General features: G+C 44.1%; 1 protein-coding gene across 1 annotated transcript in view; it reads right to left on the bottom strand.

Moving 5' to 3' along the window:
• Window positions 1-5,893: 5,893 nt before the first annotated feature.
• LOC100495222 (transmembrane protease serine 9-like) overlaps window positions 5,894-17,919 on the bottom strand; it is a 28,932-nt gene continuing 16,906 nt past the window's right edge. Inside the window, exons 6-11 of the mRNA XM_031893376.1 lie at window positions 12,354-12,542; window positions 10,977-11,040; window positions 10,003-10,213; window positions 8,467-8,738; window positions 8,145-8,314; window positions 5,894-7,646 (exon numbers count right to left, since the gene is read on the bottom strand). Of these exons, the coding sequence (XP_031749236.1) occupies window positions 7,245-7,646; window positions 8,145-8,314; window positions 8,467-8,738; window positions 10,003-10,213; window positions 10,977-11,040; window positions 12,354-12,542 (1,308 nt within the window). The 3' untranslated portion in view covers window positions 5,894-7,244. The remainder of the gene's footprint in view (window positions 7,647-8,144; window positions 8,315-8,466; window positions 8,739-10,002; window positions 10,214-10,976; window positions 11,041-12,353; window positions 12,543-17,919) is intronic.

The raw sequence follows: 17,919 nt of genomic DNA, 5'->3' as shown, positions 1-17,919 counted from the left end.
CTGTCCCACTGCGCCCCCTAGTTCTCTATAGAAGTTGATGAAAAACGTAATTACACATGGAAACCAATTCACCAATGAGAATTCTACTGACCCAAAACTTAATTATAGATGCAAGAGAAGTGACCAATGAGAATGCTGATTCCCAGCACTGTGTCAGGCCCCTTGCTGGTACCTTACATATAGAGATAATGATGTCATTTTCCCGTCATTATATGGCACAGGAATCAGACATGGGGATAAAGGGACAGACTTGTTCAGTGCTGGGAAACTGTGCTTAATGCTCCCAACTCCAATTGCAGGAACAGAGAACAGGGAGCCAGATTTATACAGATCAGCTGGGATTCTCATTGGAGGATTCTTTTGCATTTCAATGCTGCCAATGCGGGCCCTAGAGAGCTGGGAAAGTTTTATTGTGCAATATTGCTTTAAGAATACAGCCCTGATGTTGCTAGACTACAGCTCCCAGCATGCCTCACCCTTCATTATATGTTACATTATTCTGGGATTTGTAGTTCAGCAACAGCTGAGTAACGTTTGGTTGAGCCGCGCTGTGCAGCAGGGTTTAGTTTCCCTTTAAATGGCAGAGTGAATTATTTGCTATGTAAACAGTAGGGATGCACCGATTCTGTTATGTATTCCCACACCTTGTGTCTCAACCCTTTCTCCCTGTAGATTGTAAGCTCTTTTGGGCAGGGCTCTCTTCACCTCTTGTATCGGTTATTGGTTGCTTTATATGTTACTCCAGTGCTGTCCAACTTCTGTTGTACCAAGGGCCGGAATTTTTCCGACCTACGTGGTGGAGGGCCGATAATGGAAGCCAGTTTTGACCACTCCCCTTTTTGAAACCGCACCCACTTGAAACCACACCCATGTTATCACATGACCATACCCATATTAATGGTTGTAGTACAGCAAAAACCTGCCATACTCTGCCTGCCCTACCCTGCCTGTGTGTGCCATACTCTGCCTTCACTACCCTGCCTGTGTGTGCCATACTCTGCCTTCACTACCCTGCCTGTGTGTGCCATACTCTGCCTGCCCTACCCTGTCTGTGTGTGCCATACTCTACCTTCCCTACCCTGCCTGTGTGTGCCATACTCTGCCTTCCCTACCCTGCCTGTGTGCCATGCTTTCACTGTGTGTGCCATTCTTGACTGGTTTGTGCCATACTTGGCCTGTGTGTGCCATACTCTGCCTTCCCTACCCTGCTTGTGTGTGCCATACTCTGCTTGCCCTATGATGCCTGTGTGTATGGCACACACAGGCAGCCTACAGTGACACAATGCTGGCACTGCTCCTACAGTCTGCACAATAACTATATATTAAAAAACTTTTTAATCGAAGTACCACCTCAGTATATGTTCTTTTTGTAGTGTGCAGGGATTATTTGTGGGTTTCTACTGCTCCTGAGGTGTGAACAGGGGAACAATGGGGGTGATTACAGCCTGAGCCTGAGGTGTGAACACTACAGGGGGGAACAATGCAGAGATTAAAAGGTGTGAACAACACAAGGGATTACATATTTAAACAATACAGCCTGATTACAGCCTGAATCTGAGGTGAGAACCATGCAGGGGGGCAGTTAATCACAGTACTGATACCATTTAGAGCTTACACAAGAGTAAGCCATCAAAGCAGCCAGACAGGTGGGGGGCCACACAGAGGGGGGTCGCGGGCCGCCAGTTGGACAGCACTGTGTTACTCTGTATGTACTCAAATGTTTACCCTTCCCAATCTTAACTATTTAGGGGTGGGTTCTGGGGTTCGGCCAAACCCAAAAAAGGGGGTTGGGTGCATCCCTACTAAACAGTGTCATTTAGAAATAAAAATCACGACAGTATCCCTTTAAGATCCCTAGTCGTCTGTTCGGTAAAGCAAGTCAAGCAGAACATTACAGTGAATGGGTGGTACGGGCTTATATATAGCACAGAGACAAAAATCTGTTTGAACAAATAGAGACAAAAATCTGTTTGAACAAAACAAGAGGAAGTGTATTTTTTCTGTCAAAGTTGTCATGAAGAGGTATTCAGTGTAAACCCATCAGTTAATAGAGCTTCTCCGGCAGAATCCTGCATTGTAATCTGTTTTTCCCATGGGGCTAGCTATATTCTTCATTTCCCAGGGTGCCACAGCCATTTGACCTGTGCTCTGATAAACTTCAGTCTCACTTTACTGCTGCGCTGCAAGTTGGAGTGATATCCCCCCCCCTCACCCCCAGCAGCCGATCAGCAGAACAATGGGAAGGGAGCAAGATAGCAGCTCCCAGTAGGTATCAGAATAGCACTCAATAGTAAGAAATCCAAGTCCGGCTTGGGACTCCCCCAGTTACATGGGAGTAGGAGAAACAATAGGTTGGCTGAAAGCAGTTCTAATGTGTAGCGCTGGCTCCTTCTGAAAGCTCAGACTCAGGCACACTTTACTGCTGCGCTGCAAGTTGGAGTGATATCCCCCCCCTCACCCCCAGCAGCCGATCAGCAGAACAATGGGAAGGGAGCAAGATAGCAGCTCCCAGTAGGTATCAGAATAGCACTCAATAGTAAGAAATCCAAGTCCGGCTTGGGACTCCTCCAGTTACATGGGAGTAGGAGAAACAATAGGTTAGCTGAAAGCAGTTCTAATGTGTAGCGCTGGCTGAAAGCTCAGACTCAGGCACACTTTACTGCTGCGCTGCAAGTTGGAGTGATATCCCCCCCCCTCACCCCCAGCAGCCGATCAGCAGAACAATGGGAAGGGAGCAAGATAGCAGCTCCCAGTAGGTATCAGAATAGCACTCAATAGTAAGAAATCCAAGTCCGGCTTGGGACTCCTCCAGTTACATGGGAGTAGGAGAAACAATAGGTTAGCTGAAAGCAGTTCTAATGTGTAGCGCTGGCTGAAAGCTCAGACTCAGGCACAATGCACTGAGATGGCGCCTACACACCAATATTACAGCTACAAATACATTTGTTGGTTGCCCACTCTAAGAAAACCATCTATAACATTTCACATCTTCTGAACAAGTCTGTCCCTTTATCCCCATGTCTGATTCCTGTGCCATATAATGACGGGAAAATGACATCATTATCTCTATATGTAAGGTACCAGCAAGGGGCCTGACACAGTGCTGGGAATCAGCATTCTCATTGGTCACTTCTCTTGCATCTATAATTAAGTTTTGGGTCAGTAGAATTCTCATTGGTGAATTGGTTTCCATGTGTAATTAGGTTTTTCCCAATATGAGGTTCCTTACCTTGCAGAAGCAGGAGGGCCCCGGCCAGCCCCTCGTATGTCATTGTGTTTCAGCTGATGGAGAGATGGAGCGTATGGAGGCTTCGCTGGGCATCTCTGGAGAGACTGTTCCACCAGCTCCTACACATGAGATGAGACACCTTGATGTCCCTATTGTGAGACAGGCACTATTTATTCCGCTATTATGGGAATGTAACAGAACCAGTCCATGCAGACGATCTGCCGATAAACTATACAAATGATACAAAGGCATTTGAATGTAAAAGGCAACATTTCGCTTGTCAGTTAAAGTTGTTCATTTTCTCTCGCATGACGGACGCTGGAAATGTCAAGTTCAGCCGTTTCCCATGGGGCTCTATGGAGGCTGAGGCACAATGGCGCATCTCGGCCCGGTCACAAAGGATTTTTTTTGTCCCTTTGTTTATTATAGACAATCTATGCCAGATATAGGTGTGTAGGCTTATCTGTCTGTCTGCCTCTCTTTCTGACTGCCTGCCTGCCTGCATCTCTGTCTGACTGCCTGCCTGTCTATCTGTCTGTCTGCCTTTCTTTCTGACTGCCTGCCTGCCTCTCTGTCTGACTGCCTGCCAGTCTATCTGTCTGTCTGTCTGCCTGCCTCTTAGTCTGTCTGCCTGCCTCTTAGTCTGTCTGCCTGCCTCTCTGTCTGACTGCCTGCCTGCCTGTCAATCTGTCTGCCTGCCTGCCTCTCTGTCTGACTGTCTGCCTGCCTCTTAGTCTGTCTGCCTGCTTCTCTGTCTGTCTGCCTGCCTGCCTATCCGTCTTTCTGCCCCTCTGTCTGACTGCCTGCCTCTCTATCTGACTGCCTGCCTGCCTGTCTGTCTGCCTGCTTCTCTGTCTGTCTGCCTGCCTGCCTCTCCGTCTTTCTGCCCCTCTGTCTGACTGCCTGCCTCTCTGTCTGACTGCCTGTCTGTCTATTTGTCTGTCCTCCTGCCTGCCTCTCTATCTGTCTGCCTGCCTCTCTTTCTGTCTACCTGCCCCTCTGTCTGACTGCCTGTCTGTCTATCTGTCTGTCCTCCTGCCTGCCTCTCTCTATGTCTGCCTGCCTGTCTATCTGTCTGTCTACCTGTCTATCTGTCTCTCTGACTGCCTGTCTGCCTGCCTGCCTCTCTGTCTGTCTGTCTGTCTGTCTGCCTCTCTGTCTGTCTGTCTGCCTCTCTGTCTGTCTATCAATTATCTATCTATCTATCTATCTATCTATCTATCTATAATCTATTATCTTTCTATCTATCTATCTATAATATATTATCTATCTATCTATCTGTCTTTCTTCCGTCTATCTGTTTATCTTTCTATCTATCCAACCATCTATGATTTATCTATTGGTGCCCCAGTAGCCAAATGAATATAGAGAAACATCTCTCAGGTACAAGAATATCCTTTATTCACTCAACAATAAGACCCATAAGACCTAATGAATCGCGAGAGCTTTCGCTTACTTTTCTTCCCTTCCTCGAGATCCGCCCGAAACACTTTTACCCTTATTTTCAGCAAGGAAGTTGTTTTATTTTATTCTTTTCCTTATAGTCTATTCTATTTTCCACCGATGATTGTTGCTGTAACTTGAGTTTCTATAGAACCCTTCCTTATGATTTTATTAGCTAAAATACTTCTAGCAAACTTTTCCTTACCGAGATAAGAGCTATAAATGTTTCTATTCCCGCCATAGAACCTTAGTGACTTTTGCATTCAGATATGATCTAGTCGATAGTCTGTTGCAGAAGAAGAGACTGGAAATTTACCTTTATGAGGAGCTTTTGGGAAGGAGGAGTCCATAATAACGCTACAGATAATACCGACCGTGGGAAGATATCGTTATTAGAAACACTTACAAAACCTCAAAGCTTTATAATTGGGCTCAGGGATTAAGGAGCTAAATCTGTTCTACATTCTTTAGTGACTCCGCCTGGTAATGATGGAGGGACGGGTCCTCAAAGAGAAAACATGACATTCTGCATTAAATGCTTTATGTATTATATATTGGGTCAGAATGTCTTTCCTGGGTTTTTAAAGGGACACTAAACCCTGCTGCACAGCGCGGCTCAACCAATCGTTACTCAGCTGTTGCTGGACTACAAATCCCAGAATAATGTATCATATAATGAAGGGTGAGGCATGCTGGGAGCTGTAGTCCAGCAACATCAGGGCTGTATTCTTAAAGCAATATTGCCCAATAAAACTTTCCCAGCTCTCTAGGGCCCGCATTGGCAGCATTGAAATGCAAAAGAATCCTCCAATGAGAATCCCAGCTGATCTGTATAAATCTGGCTCCCTGTTCTCTGTTCCTGCAATTGGAGTTGGGAGCATTAAGCACAGTTTCCCAGCACTGAACAAGTCTGTCCCTTTATCCCCATGTCTGATTCCTGTGCCATATAATGACGGGAAAATGACATCATTATCTCTATATGTAAGGTACCAGCAAGGGGCCTGACACAGTGCTGGGAATCAGCATTCTCATTGGTCACTTCTCTTGCATCTATAATTAAGTTTTGGGTCAGTAGAATTCTCATTGGTGAATTGGTTTCCATGTGTAATTACGTTTTTCATCAACTTCAATAGAGAACTAGGGGGCGCAGTGGGGCAGCTTTACGGTTGGGTTTAGTGTCCCATTAATACTAAACCTATTCATTTATACAGACTCAGGCAGTTTTTATAAATACATTTATTTCACAAACAACAACATAAATAGATTTTTGGTTTGCCAAAATTTCATGTTCGTTTCTAATTCAACCCCATTTATCTTACAGTCAGTCGTTCCCCCCATGTCCATATTAGCACAAGAGTCTCTTTTACTGGTTCCTGGGGTGTTAGTGCTCAGTGCTGTTGAGCAGTAGCACCCATTAGAATCCTTCCTCCCTCGAGTTTCTATAGAAGTCAATGAGAATTGTCCCAGCCAAAGTCAATCCATTTTACTTGATGGACAAGTGCATTTTTTCAACTCAAATTAACTAGGCAGCTTCTTATTATAAAAAAGGTAATCCTGACCCAACACTAAACCACTAACCCTGGAGCTTTTTAGACTTTTTGGGTTGAAGCCAGCTTTTTCCAACTCGATCAGCAAAACAAGACCGCACCAAGGTTGCTGATATCTGGTTCACTGATGGTCATCTTGGATTATGTTGGATAAAAAATAATAGTTCACTCTCAAATGTAATAAGAAGTGGTGGTCAGCCTGAGGTCTAAGGTCATTTAACCACCCATTTCATGGACCTCTTAGGGGATCAAGCTCCACAGTTTGAGAACATTTGTTTAGGGCTTATTCCATTACATGTAGATTTCATTGTTATCTTCTGTAGACAACAATATTTATTTTAGGTTCTCAACCTGTGGGTCGGGACCCCTTTGGGGGTCGAACTACCCTTTTAACAGGGGTCACCTAAGACCGTCGGAAAACACATATTTCCGTTGGTCTTAGGAATAATTTTATGGTTGGGAGTCACCACAACATGAGGAACTGTATTAAAGAGTCACGGCATTAGGAAGGTTGAGAACCACTGCCATCTACAGTATCTTTCAAACCAGCCTGCACTGAGCAGATACATCGATGACGTTTAACCCAGGATCTGTTTTGATATGCTTCCTGGAACTTAATAGAAGGGTATCACCTTGTAAAGTGCATGAACAGAGGCACTAAAGGAACCAAGATTGTTTTTTCCCAATGTCGTCACAGGATTATCTTGAGCCAGAGGTCAAATACTATAATTATAACAATAATATAACACAACTAGTCCAGTTCAGTTCTTTAGGGTTATTTTTGTCCATGTTTCTCCATCACTCCTTAAGAACCTTACAAGGTCTCCTTGAGTTACTTCTTATACCTCATTGTGTCCAGTCTTCCCTGCCATTCATGGCATTTCTCCCTTATGGCTGTGTGCTTCATGCCTATATCTTACCCCATACACAAAACTGAAAACCTAGAGCAGCTTCCATGTTTTATATAGGGTGAGCACCATACTGAATGTGACCATATACAAGAAAGACAAGGACGCCTTCGGTGGTCAATGGCCAGTTGGGATCCACCTACACAGAAGAACACAGGCACCAAGTAATAGTACGGGTATACTTAAAGCAGAGGAGGAGGATTCATTTACAGTATCTGTATTAACTGCAGTCACTTTATGCTCTTGAATATTAATTGAAGCTGCATTAAGTATGGTGGTCGCACCATCTGTGGAGGCTACGGTGGCTGTTGTGACGGCACCAACTGTGCTGGCCGCAGTATTCGCCCTGGTTAAAACATCAGTTGTTGCGTTATATGATGAGAGCCATGACCGATAATTGGGCACCAGGGTATAAACTCCAGGACTGTTTGCAAGGGCACAACCTTCTCCCCAACTCACAATGCCAACTTGATACCAGACTCCTTGTACATTACAGACCAGTGGTCCCCCGGAGTCTCCCTGGAAGAGAGTGAAAAGGATTAGGTTCCATCAGTGTCAGACTGGGAACTCAGGGACCCACTCCAAACTATTTTTCCTCCTTTCCTCACCCAACCTCTTTATTCTCCTAGTCTCTTTTATTGATATGCTAGCATCTCTCCTATCCATCTATTTCTCCTCTTTCTTCCCATTCAGAATAACCATGAAATAGGCCAAATGGTCAGGAGCAGGAGGGCCCACAGACACCTGGGCCCACCGGGAGTTATCCTGGTGGGCCAGTCCAACACTAGGTCCCATGTTTGGTTATCTCATGGAAAATAGACATCCTAACTCCACTCCAACACCAGTCAAAGACTTTGTAGCAGTTGCAGTATCTCTATAGTAACTAAGAACTTCCAAAGGAAATCAACTGACCCAACAAGGAGCAAACACAAGAGCTCAGACTAGGGACTCCATGTTTGGAGGGGCTTTACCTGTGTTCCATAGCTTGCACAATACAAGGTTGGTTGACCTACATACCTGGCAAGAGTCCTTCTGTCCAGCAGCATACCCAGCACAGATCTGGTCTACTCGAACTATGGTAACACTGGAACTGACCCCAGTGCTGGTATGGTACATCTGCTCACATGAGTCCCTGCTAATGAGAGGGGTCATCACCTGCTGGAGAGTTTGGGGATACGGAAGTTTTGCTGCAATGATAAAGGACAAGTCAACACTTTGACTGTAGGACATGGAAATGATTTTGAATGGCATGAGAAGATCAATGTTCCTACAGCTCCTCCCATAACATTACATTATATTACATACAATAAATTGCATTTGTGTCTAAACAGATCCTCACCTCCCCAGCCAATATTGCCCCATCCGGTTACCCAGCATTCCATGCCGGCAGTGAAATTGGCAGAAGATGAAGGCACACAGACAGGGAGGATGAACGTGGTGTAGGTAATGGTGCTTGATAGTTCCACTAGAGCGATGTCTCCAAAGTTAGTTTGGCTGTTGTACTGGGAGTTCACAGTGATACTCTTCACACTGGATATGAACTCATTGGGGCTTGAGAGAGACAACTGGTAGGCGCCCAGGCGAACCCGATACAGGGATGTGGTCAGCGAGCTGGGGGGGCAAATAACAAAGCAGCACAGAGTGAATTACTACCCTTGCCCTGGGTACCCCTGGAACTATAGCAGGGTGACTGTTACCCCAATGTTTCTATATATCTGTAACCTTGTTATGGGCTAAGGGGGCCCAGCCTGAAGGCCAGTTAGGGGGGGATTTGGGGTGAGTGCTTATTTGTGCCCTGGGTACCCCTGGAATTATAGCAGGGTGACTGTTACCCCAATGTTTCTATATATCTGTAACCTTGTTATGGGCTAAGGGGGCCCAGCCTGAAGGCCAGTTAGGGGGGGATTTGGGGTGAGTGCTTATTTGTGCCCTGGGTACCCCTGGAACTATAGCAGGGTGACTGTTACCCCAATGTTTCTATATATCTGTAACCTTGTTATGGGCTAAGGGGGTCCAGCCTGAAGGCCAGTTAGGGGGAGATTTGGGGTGAGTGCTTATTTGTGCCCTGGGTACCCCTGGAACTATAGCAGGGTGACTGTTACCCCAATGTTTCTATATATCTGTAACCTTGTTATGGGCTAAGGGGGGCCAGCCTGAAGGCCAGTTAGGGGGGGATTTGGGGTGAGTGCTTATTTGTGCCCTGGGTACCCCTGGAACTATAGCGGGGTGACTGTTACCCCAATGTTTCTATATATCTGTAACCTTGTTATGGGCTAAGGGGGACCAGCCTGAAGGTCAGTTAGGGGGGATTTGGGGTGAGTGCTTATTTGTGCCCTGGGTACCCCTGGAACTATAGCAGGGTGACTGTTACCCCAATGTTTCAATATATCTGTAACCTTGTTATGGGCTAAGGGGGCCCAGCCTGAAGGCCAGTTAGGGGGGGATTTGGGGTGAGTGCTTATTTGTACCCTGGGTACCCCTGGAACTATAGCAGGGTGACTGTTACCCCAATGTTTCTATATATCTGTAACCTTGTTATGGGCTAAGGGGGCCCAGCCTGAAGGCCAGTTAGGGGGGGATTTGGGGTGAGTGCTTATTTGTGCCCTGGGTACCCCTGGAACTATAGCAGGGTGACTGTTACCCCAATGTTTTTATATATCTGAGCTAAGGAGACTCAGCCTGAAGAGTAACTTGTGTATGTTTTGGGGGTGATTGGCCGTGCAGAACCCTGAAACTGTGTAACCTACATTATCTAGGCTCTTTATTATTTAACTACCCCCTGTGACAAGGGTTAAGTATCCACAAACAATCTCCTTAGTGCACCACACCCAGTTTGCTACCCACAAAACATTACCCCACTTAATAAATGACTTACTTTTCAAAGCAATGAGCAGCTGTCATAATCCACTTATTAGAGATGACTGAACCCCCACATATGTGTGAGTATTGGTACTGCAGACTGGCCTGCCAGGGCCACGCGCCATTCATGGCAGCAGTGCCTCCAACTATCCTACTTGAGACCACAGGAGACCCACAGGCTGGAGCAGAGTAGACTGTGGCTGCTGACAGAATGGGAGCTGAAGTAACTGAGGGAGAGAGAGAAGAGTGAAAGAGTTAATGATCATTCCTCCATTAATACAATCAGCAACCCAAACTCTAACCCAAATCTGTGGCCCCTACGATTAACTCCTTTTTTTTTCTTGCAAATAATCTGCCATATTTTTTATTATGTTTTATTGGCCACAGCTTTATTAGGGTTATAATTTTACTGGCTGCAATGACAAAGAACAATAAGGCAGCTCCCACCCATATAAATAAACAAAAAGATGCCAATAAACAAACTCTTCTAGGTCTCCCAATGCCTGTTATACGGTTGGGTTGGGTTGGAATGCAAAGTCTGAAAGAGACATAGGGCCCTATTCAAGAAAATTCCCCAATGAGAATTCTACTGATTCAAAACTTAATTACAGATGCAAGAGAAGTGACGGGAAAATGACATCATTATCTCTATATGTAAGGTACCAGCAAGGGGCCTGACACAGTGCTGGGAATCAGCATTCTCATTGGTCACTTCTCTTGCATCTATAGTTAAGTTTTTTATCAGTAGAATTCTCATTGGTGAATTCTATAGCGAAATTGGGGGGGCACAGAGGGACAAGCGTTGGGGTTGGGTTTACAATCGCTTTAATTAAATGAAAAAAACACATTGACTTTATGGTGTCTTTACTATGAAGACACTTTACATACACTAGACCAGGAGTCCTCATACTATGGCCCGTGGGCCGGATACACTCCCCCCCCCATGGTCATTTACCTGGCCCCCAATGCATTCTCACCCCTGGCAACTACTTGTCTGCCTCAGCGTGGTACTTGGCCACACCACCATGTCCCACTGGGTGACGTTAATGACGTTCTGGGGCCAAGGATGAAGGTGAGGCAGGCAGGTAGTAGCCAGGGGTGAGGTCGCAGTGGGGGCCCCCCAACAGTCTGAGGGGCTGTGAACTGGCCCCCTGTTTAAAAAGGACCCTGCACAATTTACAATGGCGGTCATGTTATGCCCCCCCCCCCAGTATTGACATTGGGTCATTCCTCTCCCTGATACCTGCAACCTAAATGCATTAAAGGGGAACTATCATGACAATGATATATACTACTCTGCTTATTGGCCCCTTTGCAATATTTCTTTCTATACTTATTAAAAAAATGCTCTCTCCGGGTATAAAGGGTCAAACGTCCATCCACCATGGCCAACAATCATGACCCCCATAACAGGCTGCCATTGGAGCCATGATAGTCAAGGTGGGCTTTCATTCTATTGTACAAGTTAAAACAAGTAGAGCTTCTCAGTATGTTATGGCTATAGAGAGACTTACCTAGAAGAAATAAGAAGACCCCCGGATACTCCCAGAATGCCATAGTAGGGGTTTGCTAAATGATAATCCAATGTTGCTGCAACAACGTTGTTTCCTCCTAATCCAATGTGCCGGCTTTATTCCTTTGTGTGTTCACATTGCAAGCCGGGTTGGAATATACAGTATATATATATGTGTGTGAGTGGATATACCCCTTCCTCTGCTTTGGGAATGTGAACAAACCTGTTTGTGTCGAGCAGTTAGAAGCACCCAATGACCCCAGTCAGACAGACACACCGAATTTCTGTTTGTTTTAACCTACTTCATCTTCCTATTGTGCAGCCCATTGCGGGGTTAATGCAATTGTGAATGGCTTCCTAGTGGTGTCCATATGGTTGGAATGACTAGGGCAGGGATCCCCAACCTTTTTAACCCGTGAGCAACATTCAAATGGAAAAAGTGTTGGGGAGCAACACAAGCATAAAAATGGTTCCTGATGGTGCCAATAAGAGCTATAATTGGCTATTTAATTGCCCCTATGTGGACCGTCAGCCTACAGGAGGCTCTGTTTGGCATTATATTGGGTTTTTGTGCAACCAAAACTTGCCCCCAAGTCAGGAATTCAAAAATAAGCACCTGCTTTGAGGCCACTGGGAGCAACATCCAAGGGGTTAGGGAGCAACATGTTGCTCACGAGCCACTGGTTGGGGATCACTGGTCTAGGGAGTCCCATCCCACTGAGTCGGTCTATGACACAGATCCAGCCACTTATTGTATAGGGACCTAAACGGGTTGTTCCCCTTTGAAATTAACTTTATATATGATATAGACCAGGGGGGCCGAAACGGGGGTCATGGTCCACCAGTCGACTCACTGTGGACTTCTGGTGGACCGTGTTGACCAGAGTGCTATGGCCGAAACGGGCATCATGGTCCACCAGTCGACCCACGGTGGACTTCTGGTGGACCGCATTGACTAGAGTGCTATGGCCGAAACGGGGATCATGGTCCACCAGTCGACCCACTGTGGACTTCTGGTGGACTTCTGGTGGACTTCTGGTGGACTGCGTAGACCAGAGTGCTATGCTTTTATAGGGTATGCGTACCTACGCTGCTTCGCGTACTTACACGGGGAGGGGCCAAAAGTCGGGGGGGAAAAGCCTGGGCACCCCTGATATAGACATTGCTATTCTGAGACTGTGATTGGTTTTCTTTTTTTAATTTTTGTAGTTTTTTTTTTTGTTATTTAGCTTTTTTTTTTTTTGCTCAGCAGCTCACGAGTTTGGAATTTCAGCAGCTATCTGGTTGCTAGGGTCTTGTTTACCATAGCAACCGGGCAGGGGTGTGAATGAGAGACTGGAATATGAATAGATGAGAGATTTATTAAAAATAAAAAGTAATAATAAAAATAATCTAATTTCTAAAAAAAAAACATGAATGTCATGTATTCAGGGGGAATTTTTTTTTTTTTGCCAAAATACGATTTTGTGTGTGTGTGTGCGTTTTTATTTTCTACAATTTATTATGCGACAAACCCAAAAGAAAACATGTGGCATCAAGATATGGTAGAAGTCATTGCAGATGTCCCGTTTACAAACTGAAGATTTTTTTTCTTTGCTTCGTGGTTTTCAAGCTTTTTATGACATTTACATTAGTGCGACAGTATGAAAAAGTTGTGGTTTTGGATTTTTCTGGGTCTTTTTTCATTTGTGCTTTTTTTAATTCGTATCTTGTCCCACTGTGCCCCCTAGTTTTGCTATAGAAGTTGCCAGAAACCATAATTATAGATGCGAGAAAAATCACCAGTGGGAAACCTCATTATAAATGCAAAAGAATTGTCCAATGAGAATGCTGATTCCCAGCACTGTGTCAGGCCCCTTGCTGGTACCTTACATATAGAGATAATGATGTCATTTTCCCGTCATTATATGGCACAGGAATCAGACATGGGGATAAAGGGACAGACTTGTTCAGTGCTGGGAAACTGTGCTTAATGCTCCCAACTCCAATTGCAGGAACAGAGAACAGGGAGCCAGATTTATACAGATCAGCTGGGATTCTCATTGGAGGATTCTTTTGCATTTCAATGCTGCCAATGCGGGCCCTAGAGAGCTGGGAAAGTTTTATTGTGCAATGTTGCTTTAAGAATACAGCCCTGATGTTGCTGGACTACAGCTCCCAGCATGCCTCACCCTTCATTATATGTTACATTATTCTGGGATTTGTAGTCCAGCAACAGCTGAGTAACGTTTGGTTGAGCCGCGCTGTGCAGCAGGGTTTATATCCCCTTTAACAGATGACTAGAGAATTGAGTTTAGTCGTAGTTTCAAAATAAGTCTAAAACCACGAAAATCAGAATGTTAATAAATAAAATAAATAAAAGATCCGAATTGAAAAAGCACAAAAAATCATATTGTCGCACAAATGCAAGTGTCAAAAAATCCCCAAAAACCTCTAAAACAACGACGCAAAGAAAGATCTTCCAGTTGCAAAAAAGGACAATTGCCATTGACTTCTACATGATCCCGACTTATAGATGACATTTGTTTTTCTTTTGGATTTGTCGCAGTTTGTCACATAATAAATCGGGCGGGGGGGGGTTCGGATTTTGGTGGGAAAAAAAAATCAATTGTGAAAAAAAAATCAAATGCCAATAAATGTCCCCCTAAGAGAAGATACAATGGGCCGTTTTGAGCTCCACCTAGAAGGTAGTTAAGCTCTCCCCAGGCTAAAGAGGGTGGACACCTATTATTAAGTAGGTGTGGTGTTAACTGGAGAGATCCTACTGAGTTAATAGTTGCCTCTTTGAACTGTAAGGGTTGATGCAGCTTTAATGGAACTGCGGGGCAAATTGACAATGTGACATTTAAGTCCCTCTCTACACCCATTATTCCTGTGATCCCCAACCAGTGGCTCGGGGGTAACATGTTGCTCCCCAACCCCTTGGGTGTTGCTCTCAGTGCCCCCAAACCAGGGAGTTATGTTTGAATTCCAGACTTGGGGGCAAGTTTTGGTTGAATAAAAACAAGATTTCCTACCAAATAAAGCCCCCTGTAAGCTGATAGGGTGCATAGAGGCCCCTAATAGCCAATCACAGCCCTTATTTGGCTCCTCCATGAACTTTTATGGTGCTTGTGTTGTTCCCCAAGTCTTTTTTACATTTGACTGAAAGTTGGGGAGCCCAGCATTATTCCTTCTGGATATTCTTAATTAAATCTCTCTTTTGCTTTAGTTTCTACACAAATGCTTCTGACTGCCCTTAGGGTTCATCTACTGACTTGGGTTCAGCAAAAATGGACAAAACTGATGCTCATATTGACGCTACTCTTTAAAGATACTAAAACTAATACTAAACTCGCTCCTTGCACACACACATATATTGTATTGTCTGGTTTGTACTAATGAAACGTGAGGAAGTGCCCCCCCTACTGACACAGGGGAACCATGGACCTACCCCAGGGGTCCTCATTGCAGGTTGCTACAATAGGCGGAACAGATATGTAACTAGCGATGAGCGAATCTGTCCCATTTCGCTCCACCATAAAATTTGCGAACGCCAAAAAATCAGCAAAGCGCATTTGTCGTGCAATTTTTTTTGTCACCTAAGTCAATTTTTTTGTCACCCACACTTTTTTGATACGACCGCACCCAATTTGACTCACAACAACAAAAATTTCCCCCGATGTTTTTTTCCGCTGCAAATTTTCACGGAAGTTTTGCGAAACCAACCAACCTGCTCTCTGTATGTACAGTAAATACAATAGTCAGTCAGTGAGTCAAGGAAGGAAATTGCTACTCATATCTCATATCTCATTTATAAATAGAAACCAAGCCCCTAGGGCAAGTTGAGAAATTGAGGAAATGTATTGTTACTTTACTAAGCACTAAGTTGGGAATCTGAAGTATCCAATCAGAAAGGAGCATTTACTGGGTTTAAAAGCAAACATATGATACGGTGGCTTAACAATAAGCCGTTGGGCCCCCCAGCGAGAAAATATTCTGAGGGGCCCCGCTGTCCCCTCACGTCCCCACTCCCCACCACTTGGGCCCAAGTAGGAGTGCAGGCCAAGGAGGGGGATTCTCTTAACTATAGAGGAAGCAGATCCTGTGGTCCGGGCTATGGGGGTCTACTTCCCTGATTGGACAATGGAGGATGTGCTCCTGAAGCAAATATTGCAAATAAGTGAGAAATGCAAATATCCTGGTTCCTGCCTCTCCTTTTTACCATTTTGATTGGCTGCTTTCTCAGTAGGCGTATATAAAATTGGTGTCCACATGAGGTTGGTTGTAGGGTAGAATCTCCATGCAACATGAGACCTGATTGGGCGTCCCAAGCTAAAGTTGGGTATAAATTGAAATAAATAAGCAGATCCAGTCCTCAATTTGATTGGAAAATCAAACCTGCCCAAGTGACGTCTACATTTTAAACCAGATATTGGTCGGGAAGAATACGTTGGAGGTCCCCACATATGGGGCAATGAGCTGCTGATTTGGCCCATCCGCAGGTTTTGGCGGTCTGTTTATGGCCATCTTAAGAATGTTATGGAGTGAAATAAACAACTGTCAGAAGCCAGGCCTATTGTAACTTCCATAACTACTTTATATTCTCCATTATTAAATCAGCGTCCTTGTTCTGAAGAACTTCTCTTTACCTGATGTGGCCACCAATATGCTGGGCCAAAGTAGGACCTTCTGGGAAAACATCAACACGCTGATATATTTCTCATCTGGTGGGATTTTCTAATCGGTGGGACTGCCCCATAGACCCCAGTAGGCTTCCCAGTCATGGACTCCCCCTCTCTTGCATTTCAAGATTTTGAAATCTCTTCTTTAAGTCTCTTACTTTTTTATTTCGAGATTTATGAGCCACATTATATTGTAAATGGTGCCAGAAAATCGCCTTTATGATGTTATCTATGTAGGCAAATCTGAAGCACGTCTGCAAGGGCAGGCAACTACTTTAATGCTCAAATAAACCTTTAGAAAGGCCATATCTGTGTGCTGATCTCCTCCCATTGACATCTAATGTTTGTCAAAAGCTGCTAAAAAAATACATGAAGATGGTTGCATAATGCTCTTTAGCACGCTATGCTTTGTTCCGGAGGTTCTTATGCAATCATTTGGTCTACTAACAATGGAATTTCCACTTTTATTTCTGAAGCAGTAAAGTGTTCCCCTTGACCCTGTCTTTTACTCTCATCAACATTCACTTTTACCCTGTGTATCACTTAAATAATTACATTCTCTGTAATAATAAAACAGTACCTGTACTTGATCCCAACTAAGATATAATTACCCCTTATTGGGGGCAGAACAGCCCTATTGGGTTTATTTCATGGTTAAATGATTCCCTTTTCTCTGTAATAATAAAACAGTCCCTGTACTTGATCCCAACTAAGATATAATTACCCCTTATTGGGGCAGAACAGCCCTATTGGGTTTATTTCATGGTTAAATGATTCCCTTTTCTCTGTAATAATAAAACAGTACCTGTACTTGATCCCAACTAAGATATAATTACCCCTTATTGGGGCAGAACAGCCCTATTGGGTTTATTTAATGGTTAAATAATTCCCTTTTCTCTGTAATAATAAAACAGTACCTGTACTTGATCCCAACTAAGATATAATTACCCCTTATTGGGGGCAGAACAGCCCTATTGGGTTTATTTCATGGTTAAATGATTCCCTTTTTTCTGTAATAATAAAACAGTACCTGTACTTGATCCCAACTAAGATATAGTTACCTCTTATTGGGGCAGAACAGCCCTATTGGGTTTATTTCATGGTTAAATGATTCCCTTTTCTCTGTAATAATAAAACAGTACCTGTACTTGATCCCAACTAAGATATAATTACCCCTTATTGGGGGCAGAACAGCCCTATTGGGTTTATTTAATGGTTAAATGATTTCCTTTTCTCTGTAATAATAAAACAGTACCTGTACTTGATCCCAACTAAGATATAATTACCCCTTATTGGGGGCAGAACAGCCCTATTGGGTTTATTTAATGGTTAAATGATTCCCTTTTCTCTGTAATAATAAAACAGTACCTGTACTTGATCCCAACTAAGATATAATTACCCCTTATTGGGGCAGAACAGCCCTATTGGGTTTATTTCATGGTTAAATGATTCCCTTTTCTCTGTAATAATAAAACAGTACCTGTACTTGATCCCAACTAAGATATAATTACCCCTTATTGGGGGCAGAACAGCCCTATTGGGTTTATTTCATGGTTAAATGATTCCCTTTTCTCTGTAATAATAAAACAGTACCTGTACTTGATCCCAACTAAGATATAATTACCCCTTATTGGGGGCAGAACAGCCCTATTGGGTTTATTTCATGGTTAAATGATTCCCTTTTCTCTGTAATAATAAAACAGTACCTGTACTTGATCCCAACTAAGATATAATTACCCCTTATTGGGGGCAGAAC

The sequence above is a fragment of the Xenopus tropicalis genome, chromosome 9 (assembly GCF_000004195.4).
Source record: "Xenopus tropicalis strain Nigerian chromosome 9, UCB_Xtro_10.0, whole genome shotgun sequence".
NCBI lineage: Eukaryota > Metazoa > Chordata > Amphibia > Anura > Pipidae > Xenopus > Xenopus tropicalis.
Note: the sequence above shows the minus strand (reverse complement) of the source record. Positions and strands in the feature narration are given on the sequence as shown.